Source organism: Saccostrea cucullata, unplaced genomic scaffold (genome assembly GCF_032062105.1).
Source record: "Saccostrea cucullata isolate Sc308-1 unplaced genomic scaffold, CSIRO_AGI_Scuc_v1 ctg360, whole genome shotgun sequence".
In the NCBI taxonomy this organism is placed as follows: domain Eukaryota; kingdom Metazoa; phylum Mollusca; class Bivalvia; order Ostreida; family Ostreidae; genus Saccostrea; species Saccostrea cuccullata.
Window position 1 is genome coordinate 233744 of NW_026928375.1, and position 13517 is coordinate 247260.

Here is a 13517-nt window from a genome sequence, read left to right on the forward strand (position 1 = left end):
CATTGTTGAAAAATCCCTCAATCTACCTCTCACAGCACATGAAATACGTCATTTTAACCAAAATGACGTCATGTTTACAAGTTCATCGCGATCAGTGCTTTGTCTCTAACCAGCTACATGGGATTTAACTAGCAATTTTTTTTATGCATTGAGAAGTTTTATCGTTTTTATTATGCTAATACAGTTGTAAGTTGCAAACTATTTCATTTTCAGGTATAATGAGAAAAACATAAAAATCATATTTTTGTGTGACGTCAGAGTAAACTTTTCCCGTATCAATTAGGCCCGGCCCCCTTATTCAAGCCTTAATAATGCTGCGTCGCCCAAACGAAGGAAGGTAGAATGGTAGAAAATATACTGGATGGGGCTAAAAATTCCCTGTTTACAGTACATGTATGCATCATATTAGAAGATGGTAAATGTAGACTGCTGATCTTATTTAACATTTTGGTAATAGTAGGTACAATGCACATGTATATTACACATCTACAAAACTTTCCGCATTTAAAAAAAGTAATATAGAATACACTTAAATTTAAATTGTGTGTTTTCCATAAATTAGATCACATCGCCCGTTCTAGTTACAAGAATCGTAAATATTCTGTATTTCATTAATTCTGCTTACGAAAATGTCTTGGTATACTCCTTGATGTATGGGTTTCTTGCAGTAATGCTTAAGAAATAAAATTAAAACACAAGTTCCAAGGAAAACACAAAGCACAAGAGTTCCTAGAAATAGCCATTTATATAAGGTACTGCTAGGCTCTTCAAAAAATGGCACCAGAGTTGAATTATCAGTTGATGTATTCAGCAATATAAAGGAAGCTGGGGATGAGCCATTTTCTATCAATAATAAATCATTTTTGTGTGAACAATAAAGTTTGAATAACAAATTTTTGATATTGAATGGAAAAAAATAGAATAAGCTCAAAATGAATTAAAACAATAATAAACTGCACCTACCTTGGAGTAATACACATCCAAAAGCAAAATCGCACAAGCCCTCTGTGCATTTGCACTCATTCTGACATTCCGCTCAAAAACTTGGGTATGGGCATCGTAATCTGCAATTCTTTGCATAATAACCTACCTGGCAACCTTAAGTTTTCAGCAAATGAAAGATATAGATGCATTTTTATAAAATATGATATTAAGTTTATAATTGTTATGATAAGCTTCGAATGTCTAAAGTTTCTCTTACGCGTGCATTCTTTCAAAGTTTCATTCCATAAATACCCCGAGCAACATTTTTTGAATCTGTAACATTGATTAACTTAAATTATAGCAAGTTAAAATTTCCATTGATTGCAACTTAATACATTTTAGATACATGTACATAGAGTTTAAGATCAAAGGATGAATATCATTTAGTTATAGCAAGTTAAAATTTCCATTGATTGCAACTTAATACATTTTAGATACATGTACATAGAGTTTAAGATCAAAGGATGAATATCATTTTTTTTTAAAATATAACATACCCTGTGCACTTCAAATCTGACAGAATAAAAGGTACTGTTACTATTATCAAAATCCCTCCAAGAACTACATTACTAATGACATTCATTGTGTTGTAACTTCTTTGAAATGCTTTTTTTCAAACTAGTTGACATGTAAGCATGATATCAATCTTCCGGTTAATTAATTTTGTAATGCACTAATTCAATTCAAACTTTGAAATAACGTTCCATTGAGTGAGGAAACATTCAAATTAAAACTTAAAATCATCATGGAAATCAAAGGAAATACAAGTACTTATCAGAAAAGTTCAATATGATGCTGCATACAATGTAAGCTTTCGGGGATATCACAGCCTGTTTTACATATTTCCACGTTTCGGATTAAAATATTTTTAAAAATATAAAAATCCCACGAGGAATCTTGGCTTTTTATGGGGAATCAATTGCTTTCTTTCTTTTGTATTGAAGTTTTTATATACGTTTTAGCTTACTTGATCAACAGCTTGTCCAAAGGTCATTTAATGATGTGTAATAGTTCACTTTTTAGGTTCTTGTTTTCATTGCTCAAATAAAAATTTTCCCGGTACTGTACAAATTGATTCATTTGGTTGGTCATTTGCATCTGAGTTTATAATATTTCCCCCCGTTTCATTTCACATGACAAAACTACCTCATTCTGAACATTGTTTATATCTACTATAAATCTGTCAGGTTTCCTGCATATCTTTGTACTTCTCGCCTGTTCCTTAGGCCTAAATGGGTAAATACTTGACATGGCTCCTTTACGCAGCACGCTCCTAGCTCCAATCAAATAATAAAAAAAAATTAATGAGTTTTTGCGCTTTTTTTAAATCAAATCACATGAAACCATGAAGTGCGAGAATACTTATATTAAACACTGTTTTCACCTGCAGTGTGCAACTGTAAAGCTGTGGCAGATATCAGATAGTATAAGGTATTGGACTGCCATGAGAACCAATTTGTTGCTTTTACAGTTCAAATTGTTGCTGTCAAAGTTTCTTAAGCGATTCTAGATCTTAAAATATTTTTAACCTGATTGTGAAGCAAATTAAACCTTCGGCTAAGTTATATTTTTTGTCCGAAACTTTCAAATTTTGTAAAGTTAAGAAATGAAAATGAGGCACGACCTAGAAAAAAATGTGTCAAATAGATTTTTAAAATGGTTGTTATTTTTTCAAAAGTACGCGGCTAGGATAAGGCTGCCCGTATAATATCAAACTGATGAAACTGTACTAAATTCTCTGAACTACCAAGATATGACGTCATAATACAATATGACATCAAGTCACTGCATTCTTGAGCTGACATGATTGGGAAAGTGTCATAATTTTTTTCAGGGCATGTAAATTTTATGGAGCGTTGTTGTCTAATGCAAGTGTTGAGATTGTATTTTAAGCTCCAGTGTGCTATTATGATGTTGAACATTTCAAATTTGATACACCTGTTCCTCTCGCGTGTCCGACATGCACACATTTAAACCTGTGTGAACACTCCCCTTATACTGTTCATCAGTAGACAGAGTTACATTGTAGAATTTATGGATAGACTATAATAGTGTTTATATTGGAATGGCACAAGTGATAAACAAGGACAAATTAAAGATATTCTACGAGAGAATTCAGTCCTCTGAATGATTTTTGCTGGGGGATCGTATGTACGTTAGAGTTGAAAATACCCCTTTTTATGATAGTAAATGGAATTTTCTCGTAAAAAATTTACTTAATAAGTAAAAATTGAACCTGTCCCCATCATATTTTATGTACCAGAGATCACGATAAATTGATTTTTGCAACAAAATTTTCACTATAAGTATGTTTTTACTTGTGCCGAAGTGATTTTTGTGCAACATTTAAGAATATCAGAAATGTTTGTCACGTGATCAACATGGTCATGTGACATCACAAAATATGCTTTATACCTGATTAAACTTTTATCTCAGTTTTACTGCAATTTCAATCATGGATTGGATATTGGAATTAAAATCTAGCTCAGATGAAAGTGTATATTTTTGAGGCATTTTAAGCCTTCAGACAGCCTTATCATAACCGCTTAATACCAAGGACGAGTAAACACTTAAATAAAAGTGAGTTTCCTAAGAATATGCAAGATGTCAATATTTCAATGACTCTCCCTCCTTTTGCATTTCGTTTTATTTGAACCAATTGTTTAAAATTAAAAATGGTCCAACGAAAACAGCTTTTTGTGACTTTGCTTTAAAAAATTTCATTTCTGAACTGCCCTATTTGTAAAACCCTTCGATTGAATGATAGATTGTATATTGTTTAACGTACCTCTCGAGATTTGTTCACTCATATGGAGACATCACCGTATGCCGGCGAAGGGTGTCAAAATTAGACCTGTACTCGGCATTCTGGGCCATTGAGCAGTGAGGGTTTATCTTTATCCTGCCAGAGCCAACCGTGACACGGGACCTACGTATTTAAGGTCATATCCGAAAGACCCGTGAATTCCACTTTTGATGCAGAGCACATGGTGAAGGAACAGTCACTACCTATTTTTACATCTTCTCGCGAACGAGAATCGAACCCAGGTCTCCCGATTATGAAGCGAACGCTCTACCACTAGGCTAAAAACCTTTAAAGCGAGGTGCTTAACAACGAACAAGCTATGGCTGTATAAGAGAAGTACGAATCGATTATACACATTAACATGTATAAACATCTAATCAATGATGTTATCTAGGCGATGCTTTGATTGCTAATGCGAGCTTGTTTTTAAATTTTGAAAGATGCACTTGAAGACAACGGTAACAAACGTAATCACAAGCCGATATCAACCCATCTGACAAAATCACAAATCTTTAAGTTTTGTCTGGTTTGTCTTGTTGATCCTAAAACCCTTTTCCGGAGCTTTAAACCGATCTTTTATAAAACAATAGATGTTATATGTTTATGCCCAATGGATCCTGATTTGGTTATAAATTCTCTTCTATTCTGTATATAATCCACGGTGCAGAAAGAGAAATATACTCAATTTGTTGCGATTAGACAGCCAAGACGGGATAAGACCGTCCTTTGACCCCGGAAAAAAATGCGATAGAGTTCAGGAGAATTCATTTGAATAGAAATCAATTTGTTTAGTCGATTACTAAATGTAATTCAGACTATAATACCGATTATTCTTCCTCAATGTCCCTAAAAACATTTAACTTGAAAGAGAGAAAAAATGTATAAATATGATAATACCAATAAAACCGAGGTTGAACATTAATATGCCATCTAATGCAATCGATAATTGTTATGTACGAGAATTTGAAATATTCATACCTTGGGTGACTATTTTAAATAAGTATATTTAAATTCAGGTATTATTTCTTGAAAATTATTGTAGATTTTGAATTCAATTTGACGTTAATGAAATGCACCATTGTTAGTGTTGCAGTGAACGAAGAGAAAAGTAGAATAATTTGCGGCCGTGTACATTTGACTACTGATATATATCTAAGGGGAATACTTTGCTACTAGCAAGGAAAGAAAGCTTTCTTTGCACTCCTTCGATAACAGTATCCTGCTCATAGGAAAACAGTAGATGCAAAATTAACTCTTAAAGCGCATTAGTACATTCCAATTCTTGAAACAGGTTTTCTTTTCTCCGTTAAAAAGTAAGTATCTTCCCTTCGATTCTTTATACACACTATATATATGCATGTTGAAATTTGTTAAAGAAATGATGATTTTAATGTTTTAATTTTTTTCTTTAAGATTGTAATATTTTTGGAATATTGAATAAACTTTAATGAAGCGTACTAATCATTGACTCTTAATTTATTTATAGAAAAAAAGTCAAAAAGTGTAAAATTGCAATGGAAACACCATAGAAACATACATACACAAACCTAATTGGAAAAAAGGAAATAATTCAAAATAAAACAGCTGAGAACGTTTAAAATAAAGCCACTTCCGGAAGGAAGTATTCAATTAAAACAATGATTTGGGAAAATAGATTAATAATATTTTTCAAACATCAATTACATTTTGTTAGGGGGGAAATGCATTTTTTTCTTTTGATTTGGTTTCTGACTCTAAGAAGATTGGATGTATCGTCTGAAATGTTTTACAAAAAGGGGACATGCGGCTTTGTTGGGTACGTAGAATTGATCAGACTCAAAACAGGATAAAAGAAAACACGAATTTACAATAGCATACCCTGTTAAATTTAAATGGACATTCATGATTGATAAGAGTTTTTGCAGACTTTTCTTCATATATTATGCACATACAGATGAACCAGAGTGAGTCTCCGACCAAAGTTTAAAATCTCTCAGTGCTCTATTCATAAAGCGATCAAATTGCAGAATATAGAAACTTTATTACTTTGAATATATGAACCATTCAAATAGTCATTAATATCAAATAATTTCAATTGCTTTTGCAGAAAGAAACCAATTTGTTGTGAAGGTTTCAGATGGAATATAACGGAGGAAACATGTCAAGGTGATGAAAAAATTAATTTCAGATGAGTATATTTAGAAAAATCATATCCAATTATTCAAGAAATAAATACATTTATTTGAGGGCATGCATATCAACACATGAAACATGATATTGGCTGAAAAATTAAATTTAACTTCATGTATTCTTACATGTTAAGTTACATTGCCCATATTTCTGTATTTATATAAAATTATCACATCTCATTTGTCTACAGAATGTAAACCGGGATACTATAAGCATAATTGTTCCACTCAATGTCCTTATCCTGCATATGGTGAAAAATGTCAGCAGAAGTGCATCTGTAATAAATCATCATGTAACTTCATGAAAGGATGCATCATATTTGGTAATACATTCTTTATCTTTTTATGATATTTCATAACTACATCATAAGTAATCAACAGGTTCAACACATTTCCTTTATACTTAATTAGACTCTCCGCTGACTTTTTGTCCCCAAATGTACAATTTTGAGGATTATTCAGACTGTTTGATTTGACTTTGGACAGCTATGCGCACCAATTTGTTGCTTTTACCGTTGAAATTTTTGATTTAAAAGTTTGTCAAGCGGGACAGAACCATGTAACATTTTTTTTACCTGAATGCGAAGCGAAACCATGACCTCATAAGAAGATCAAGATCAGGTTTGGTTTGATTTAATTCTGTCCAAAAATTCACATTGATAAAAGTTGGCGATGAAAATGAGTCACAACCTATAGAAAAATGTGTTTTAATTGTTTTTTTTAAACTACCTGGTAGTTGTTTTTTTAAAGGAACATCGAGAACGATTAAACACTTAAAAAATTAGTACAACCTGTCGTAAGGATATGCTAACATTTCAATGACTCTCCCTCCTTGTGTGTTTTTTAGTTGAGCTAATCGTTAATAGTTGAAAATTGTCCCAAGAAGAATCTGATTACACGAAAACGTGCCACAAAGTACAAACTAATTGTTTTAAAGATCCATAACGGAACATTGGTTTTCATCGATGATAATTGATTTTCTTTCTGTATAGTTGTTGAGACGACGCCTTGGTCATAATAATTTGAAAATAATATACCCTTCTGTCAGGTAGTTTTAAAATAAATACATTAATTAGAGCAAACACTCAAAAAAATTCGAGTAGATTTTTTTCGTGCAACTTGTTGTCAAAATCATCTCGATTATTTTTTATGTTTTCTTTTTTAGGTATTTATCTTCATATACAAATAAAAATGCCATAATGGGAAATATTTTTTTAAAAATATAATTTGAAAGATATTATCGACTTTAAACCTCACATGCGCATTTCTTTGGAGATGAATAAACGATATCGGAAATTGTAATACCCCCTCCCTCTTCATTTTTTGCAAGACCTTGAAAAAAATTGAGTAATGTCTGCAGATACAACATCGGGATATTGAATCCGTGAAAATATATTTGTATTTGTTTGTTTCTTGTTAAATCCCCCTTCAACCCCCGGAAAATTTTAAACTCGTGTGGCGACGCTGTAACTTGCCAGGGGAAAGATGCATATTTTGCTTTAAACTGACCACTATGGGCCATTAAGCAGGGATCGATCGTTATCGTTGCAGTAAAAACTGCAACATGTGACATCTGTTTATACGGCACCAGGTCTCATTCGAAGAATTTGTCTCACAGTGGTTTCGAACTGGAAACGTGAGGTTCAACTTCCTACACTGCAACTCCAGAGCATAGGCTTTAAAATAACCAGTCTACCACGCGGGCAAAGCATGAGTAGTTCATTCATGTGTTCATATAAAATATTGATTTCTAAATAAATATGTTTTGTTCTTACAGGATGAATTTTATTTTTATGTCTATAATGTATTAATGTACCCTTGCATGTAAAAGTTCTTTTGAATATATTTCCACATCACCTTTAATGAAGTATGATTTTGAAAACTTTAAATCAGTATTAACACTTTAAATCAGTATTTGCAGCTGTACACTATACTGCGATGACTGGATTATTTAAAGAAGAGATTATTGAAGGATATGGAGATAACTAACAGCATTCAATATCAAAGTCCATGAAACAATACAAAATATAAGTAGAGCAGACACGGACCTCTTAAACATCAGAAGTGGGATCAGGTGTCATTGAGGAGTGAGTATGCCCTGCTGATGGGTAACTCCCGCTGTGTGCTCCTAGTTATGATCGAAAATTAACGGGAAAATCTGTCGTCCTTTCAGTGTATAAATACCATTTTAAAATTCAGTATGATAAACGTCAATCAGCATTGATTCAATGATAAATTGTATTTGCTGACAGGGTCATTGTATCACCAAAGAACTTGCAATATGAAGACTATAAACGAGTCTGCTGATATTCATGTTTTATCAGCTTGTATGTCAATAATTTACCTCAATTTAGAATTCAGACATTGTTCATAAGTAGAGCACATATCTTTTCACGCTAAAGATTTTGCGCAAATTCTGCTTCAAATTCAAAAAAATAGGTCTGCTAATAACGGCACGCTATTGGTACCTATACAAATACCATAAGAAATCTTGTGATTTCAAAAGTTGTTTGGAATTTTTGTCTCTTCATCCGATTCATCCAATTCCTTAAAATATTGTAGCACAGCAGTCTTCACGTTTATCCTTCACTACTGTCAATCTCTGAGTGTGTAGTAAAGAGAGATGATTGCTTGAATATTGACTGAAACACGCAAAACATCTTTGTCTGTTATATATATATATATATATATATATATATATATATATATATATATATATATATATATATATTAGGGATGTCAACGAGTACCCGGTTAACCGGGTACTCGATCGAACGTCCGAGTATCGAATACTAAAATCGGTACTCGGTTACTCGGATGTATATTTTTAAATATTTCTTAGCTTATATATAAATGCATTAAACAATATGTTTAAAACGTAAAATGCTCATTGCACTTGTACATACAGTAATTACTATTAGGGTTTCCTAAGCCTCTGAATGACCGTTATCGCCTGTGGCAGTGTTTATACAGTAATTATCGTGACCATGCACCTTTTACCTGGTTTTTCTCACCTTCAGCTGTCTTCTACCCTTTTTTTTGGTTTGCTTTAATTATTTGTTTTCACTGATCATCATTTAAGATCTATTATGTTTAAATAAATTAGTTAATTTTGTCAATTCTCTGAGAAGCGTAAATTCTCGGGAAAAGAGACAGATGATATTAACCGTGCGATTGTTGATATGGTTGTGTTTGATTACATGCCAATACAAATAGTTAAACATGTTAAAGGCAAAGGCTTTAAAAAACTGATGTCCATCGTTGCACCAAACTACAAAATGCCGTCCCGTAATACTATCAAATCTCGGATCGAACAAGTGAACGAAAATCGCAAATCCGCTCTGTAGGAGAACTTGATCAAGTTCAAATTGATACTGTACGAAGCTCTGACGACTGATGCCTGGATATCAAACCCAACAAACAGTTACATTACAATTACGGAGAGTATTGTTTTTTTAACAATAACACTGTGAACCACTTATGATGATTTTACTTCTTGTGGTTATCTGATAACTAAATTGAACTTAAAAAAATTTATATTAAATTTCGTCGGGCATGAAGTGCTCATCATTGTTACAACAGAAATACATTTACGGATAAACCTCCTATAAGAGCATGTAGTTTTATTTCTACAAGGGTTTACAATGTTTTACAGTCATGAATTTATACTTGTTCAAATTTATTTACACTTTTACCGAGTACCCGGGTACTCGATCGGAAAAACGTCCGAGTAACCGAGTATTAAAAGTTGACCGGTTTGACATCCCTAATATATATATATATATATATATATATATATATATATATATATATATATATATATATATATATATATATATATATATATATATATATATATATATATATATATATATATATATATATATATATATATATATATTGAAAATGACCAACGACACAAACAATAAATATTGTCAAATTTTCGGGACGCCCTGTCCCTTCATCAGGACAAAGATAAAAGTTAAAAGGTCAAAAGAACAAAAGAAAAAGAGAAACAAAAACAACTAGCAATACTACTAAACTACTAAACACTAGATATTTACTAACTTAATTACATGTTGAATAGGAAATTTTTAAGAACACTAATAAAGAAAGAAATCCGGACCGCTATGAAATGCGTCCGGTCTATCGGGTATACTCGGGTGAAGTGCGATTTACATAATTGAACGAATTAATTAAGCTAATTAATTACGACAATCAATAAATCGTGCATTGTTTCATTCTATCAAAATTGAGTAACTTTGCTTAATAAAGAATAATCAAAGAAAAATCATATAGCAGGGATATTTAAACATATGAATTATGATCAAACTATAAATGTTTAAGAGAAATAAGATTCGATGATACAATTAATGATGTTATCTACAAGATACTTTGAATGCTTATGCGAGCTTGTTTTTAGATTTTGAAAGATGCTTACAGGGTAAACAGATGCAATCACAAGCCCATGTCAACCCAAATAACAAAATCACAAATCTTAAGTTTAGTACGGGTTAACTTGCAATTCGCAACTTCACGGGTCTTCTAGACTAGTGGAAAAATGACCTCGAATGAATTAGGAAGACGCCATGACAACACTCCCTTGCACGATCTTTGAAACGGATGGTTGTCGACCTTCTGTCTGTGGAATATGGAGTTGAATTTTATTCAATGTAATGATATTACCTAAAATATACTGTAGAATGGACTTCTAACTCTGTCTATCCTATATTTGAATAAACAGGAAATGAATAAATTTTTATTATCCTGCGATGTTAAAACAATTGAGTTAGTTTTTCCGATCTATGACGGAAAAACCCAAGATGATGCGATTGTTTGGGCTTATTGATCCTAAAACCCTTTTCCGGAGCTCAACCCGACCTTTTTCAAAACTATATATGATTATATATATTTCTATTTTTTAAATACACTTTATATATGCATGTTGAAATTTTTGAAACAAACAAACAACAATGCCAATGTTTTATTTTTTTCTTAAAAAGTGTATTATCTTTGCAATAATAAAAAAAAAACATTGATAAAATGTACTAGTTATTGGATCTTATTCTAGATATAGAAAAAAAAGAAATTAAAACGCAATGGGAAAAACATACAAACATACATGCATAAACCTAATTGAAAAAAGGGAAATGTAACAGCTGAGGAGAACGTGTATATAGCCACATCCGGAAGGAAGCATTCAATTAAAATAATGATTAATAACATTTTTCAAACATTAATTACATTTTGAATATGTTCGGGGGAAAATGTATTTTTTCTCTTTTGATTTTGTTTCCATCTCTAAGAAGATTGGATGTTTCGTCTGAAATGTTTCACAAAAAGGGGACATGTGGCTTTGTTGGGTATGTAGAGTTGATCAGACAGGATAAAAGAAAACACGAATTTCTTATCGTATACCCTGTTAAATTTAAATGGACATTCATGATTGATACATGTAAGAGTTTTTGCAGACTTTTCTGCATATATTATGTACATATAGATGAACCAGAGTGAGTCTAGGAACAAATTTTAAAATTTCTCAGTGCTCTTTTCATAAAGCGATCAAATAGCAGTATATAGAAACGTTATTACTTTAAATAATATGAACCGTTCAAATAGGCATTTATATCAAATAATTTTATTTCAATTGTCTGTGCAGAAAAAAACCGATTTGTTGTGAAGGTTTCAGATGGAATATAACGGAGGAAACATGTCATGGTAAATTGAATTTCAGATGAGTATGTTTAGAAAAGACTTAAAGCAAATTATTCAAGAAATAAATATATTTATTTGAGGGCATGCATATCAACATGTGAAACAAGATATTGGCTGAAAAATTAAATATAACTTCATGTATTCTTACACGTTGAGTTACATTGTCCATAGTTCTGTATTTTATATAAAAAGGTCACATCCTTATCTATCTACAGAGTGTAAACCAGGATACTATAAGCATAACTGTTCAACTCAATGTCCTTATCCTGCATATGGTGAAAAATGTCACCAGAAGTGCAACTGTGATAAATCATCTTGTAACTTTATGAATGGATGCATCATTTATGGTAATAAATTTTGTACATTATGTGACCATTTATTGATTAATAAGTCATGCACGATCAAAATAATTTCATTGTTACGTCATAAGTAATCAACGCATTCAACACGTTTCATTTATATTATTGACGAATGGAAAAAAAAATGATTTTATAGGTTAAAAGCTAAAGCACCTTCCAATTTTTATTAAATTAATGATAATCACAAATGCTAAGAAATGAAATGAAGTATTATTTTAAAACTGTTAATGCGGTGAAAATACAGCTTGGTAATGTGATTAAATTCCATTATGCCCTTCACATGACAAACCCTTATTTAAGTACAGATAGAAGTTTAAAAATGATACTTTGAATTTTTTGAACATGTAAAATTCAAATTAAAAATAATGAATTTATGAAGCAGGACCTCTATTTCAGATTCTACCTTATCGTATATCACATTGACCGAATACACTAAAAGACCGACACAGTTGTTAACAGATATATTTCTACAGACAAAGGAGGCTAAAGGCATGGATTTTCAAACAAGAAAGACGAACGAACTATTTTATGCTGTATTGTTCCTGTCACTAATGCTTGTGTTGTTACTTATTTTCTACATCGGCGTTACTTTCTACCAAAAAAGAACAAGACATGATAACTCTAACTATAGTGTTCGATTTAATAGAAGTATTGATATTAACAGTCTCATATGACTGCATGAAACAATATCAGTTATACCAAAATTTGATCCAATTATGATTCCAATTATGTTTCAAAATGCTGCGTTTTAAAATAATGTTATGGCAAAGCAAAAGTAGCGCAATGATGATCATAAAATTTGCAATAATTTTTGCATGTATTTTTCTAATGAAATGTACGATAATTGAATTATATAAATACCATATGATTGATAATTCTTAACTTTCATTTTTAACAGGTTGATTTTATTCTATTGCCCAGGAACTATAATTATATCATCGTGCATATGAATGTTTTGAATCGGAAACAGACAAGATAGATCCTAAGTTCAAGGAAAAGATTTTTTTTTCAAAAAAGGAAATAAAAGGCAACAAATGATCGATAATTTAATCCGTTTCGTGAAATGAAATCGTTTACTTTTAGTTGCATGGTTCCAGCAATTGGAGTATTTGCTCCAGTAGTGATGTAAGGATTTTATCCTTATGTTGCGAGTTTACACGTATATCAACTGCGGAACGTGGACAAAGGTCCCTCTGATGAGACCGTATAAACAAAAACCTACTGTAAAGAAGGTGAAGACAGGAATGACCCTGTAAGTCGAGTAGATATAAATCTGAAGGTTCTCAACATACGAGGGCTGTTCAATAAATAATGTCCTGAAATGTATGACATAAATACCGATATCATATGATATTAAGCTAAACTTATTCGCATTATTTAATCTTTAATGAATTTATAAGGATTCTTCTGACTTCGTTTCATCACATAATTTTATAGTGAGAAACTGGAAAACAAGGGCTATTCGAGACACTTCATTAAAATGAA

General features: G+C 31.7%; 1 protein-coding gene and 2 long non-coding RNA genes across 3 annotated transcripts; 2 read left to right on the top strand and 1 right to left on the bottom strand.

The window, feature by feature from the left end:
- Positions 1–421: 421 nt before the first annotated feature.
- LOC134277386 (uncharacterized) lies at positions 422–1579 on the bottom strand. Its single transcript, XR_009994237.1, has 4 exons — positions 1482–1579; positions 1202–1257; positions 964–1098; positions 422–843 (listed from the first exon to the last, which is right to left on the bottom strand). It is a non-coding gene; the product is annotated as an uncharacterized LOC134277386 (long non-coding RNA).
- A 3916-nt stretch (positions 1580–5495) lies between these two features.
- Positions 5496–6487, top strand: LOC134277378 (uncharacterized). The gene is made up of 3 exons (XR_009994234.1): positions 5496–5585; positions 5877–5935; positions 6150–6487. It is a non-coding gene; the product is annotated as an uncharacterized LOC134277378 (long non-coding RNA).
- Positions 6488–11181: 4694 nt separating this feature from the next.
- LOC134277379 (multiple epidermal growth factor-like domains protein 10) lies at positions 11182–12818 on the top strand. The gene is made up of 4 exons (XM_062759718.1): positions 11182–11321; positions 11618–11676; positions 11889–12020; positions 12429–12818. The coding sequence occupies exons 1-4, from the start codon at positions 11212–11214 to the stop codon at positions 12704–12706; spliced, it is 579 nt and encodes a 192-aa protein (XP_062615702.1). The 5' UTR covers positions 11182–11211; the 3' UTR covers positions 12707–12818.
- The last annotated feature ends 699 nt before the right edge of the window (positions 12819–13517 follow it).

Excerpts from the sequence above, each read along its gene's own strand:
- LOC134277379 (XM_062759718.1), top strand. The coding sequence starts at position 11,212 with ATGTTCGGGGGAAAATGTATTTTTTCTCTTTTGATTTTGTTTCCATCT. Across the intron at positions 11,322-11,617 it reads GGGACATGTGGCTTTGTTGG|AAAAAAACCGATTTGTTGTG; the intron begins GTATGTAGAGTT and ends TTGTCTGTGCAG. Across the intron at positions 12,021-12,428 it reads GAATGGATGCATCATTTATG|ATTCTACCTTATCGTATATC; the intron begins GTAATAAATTTT and ends CCTCTATTTCAG.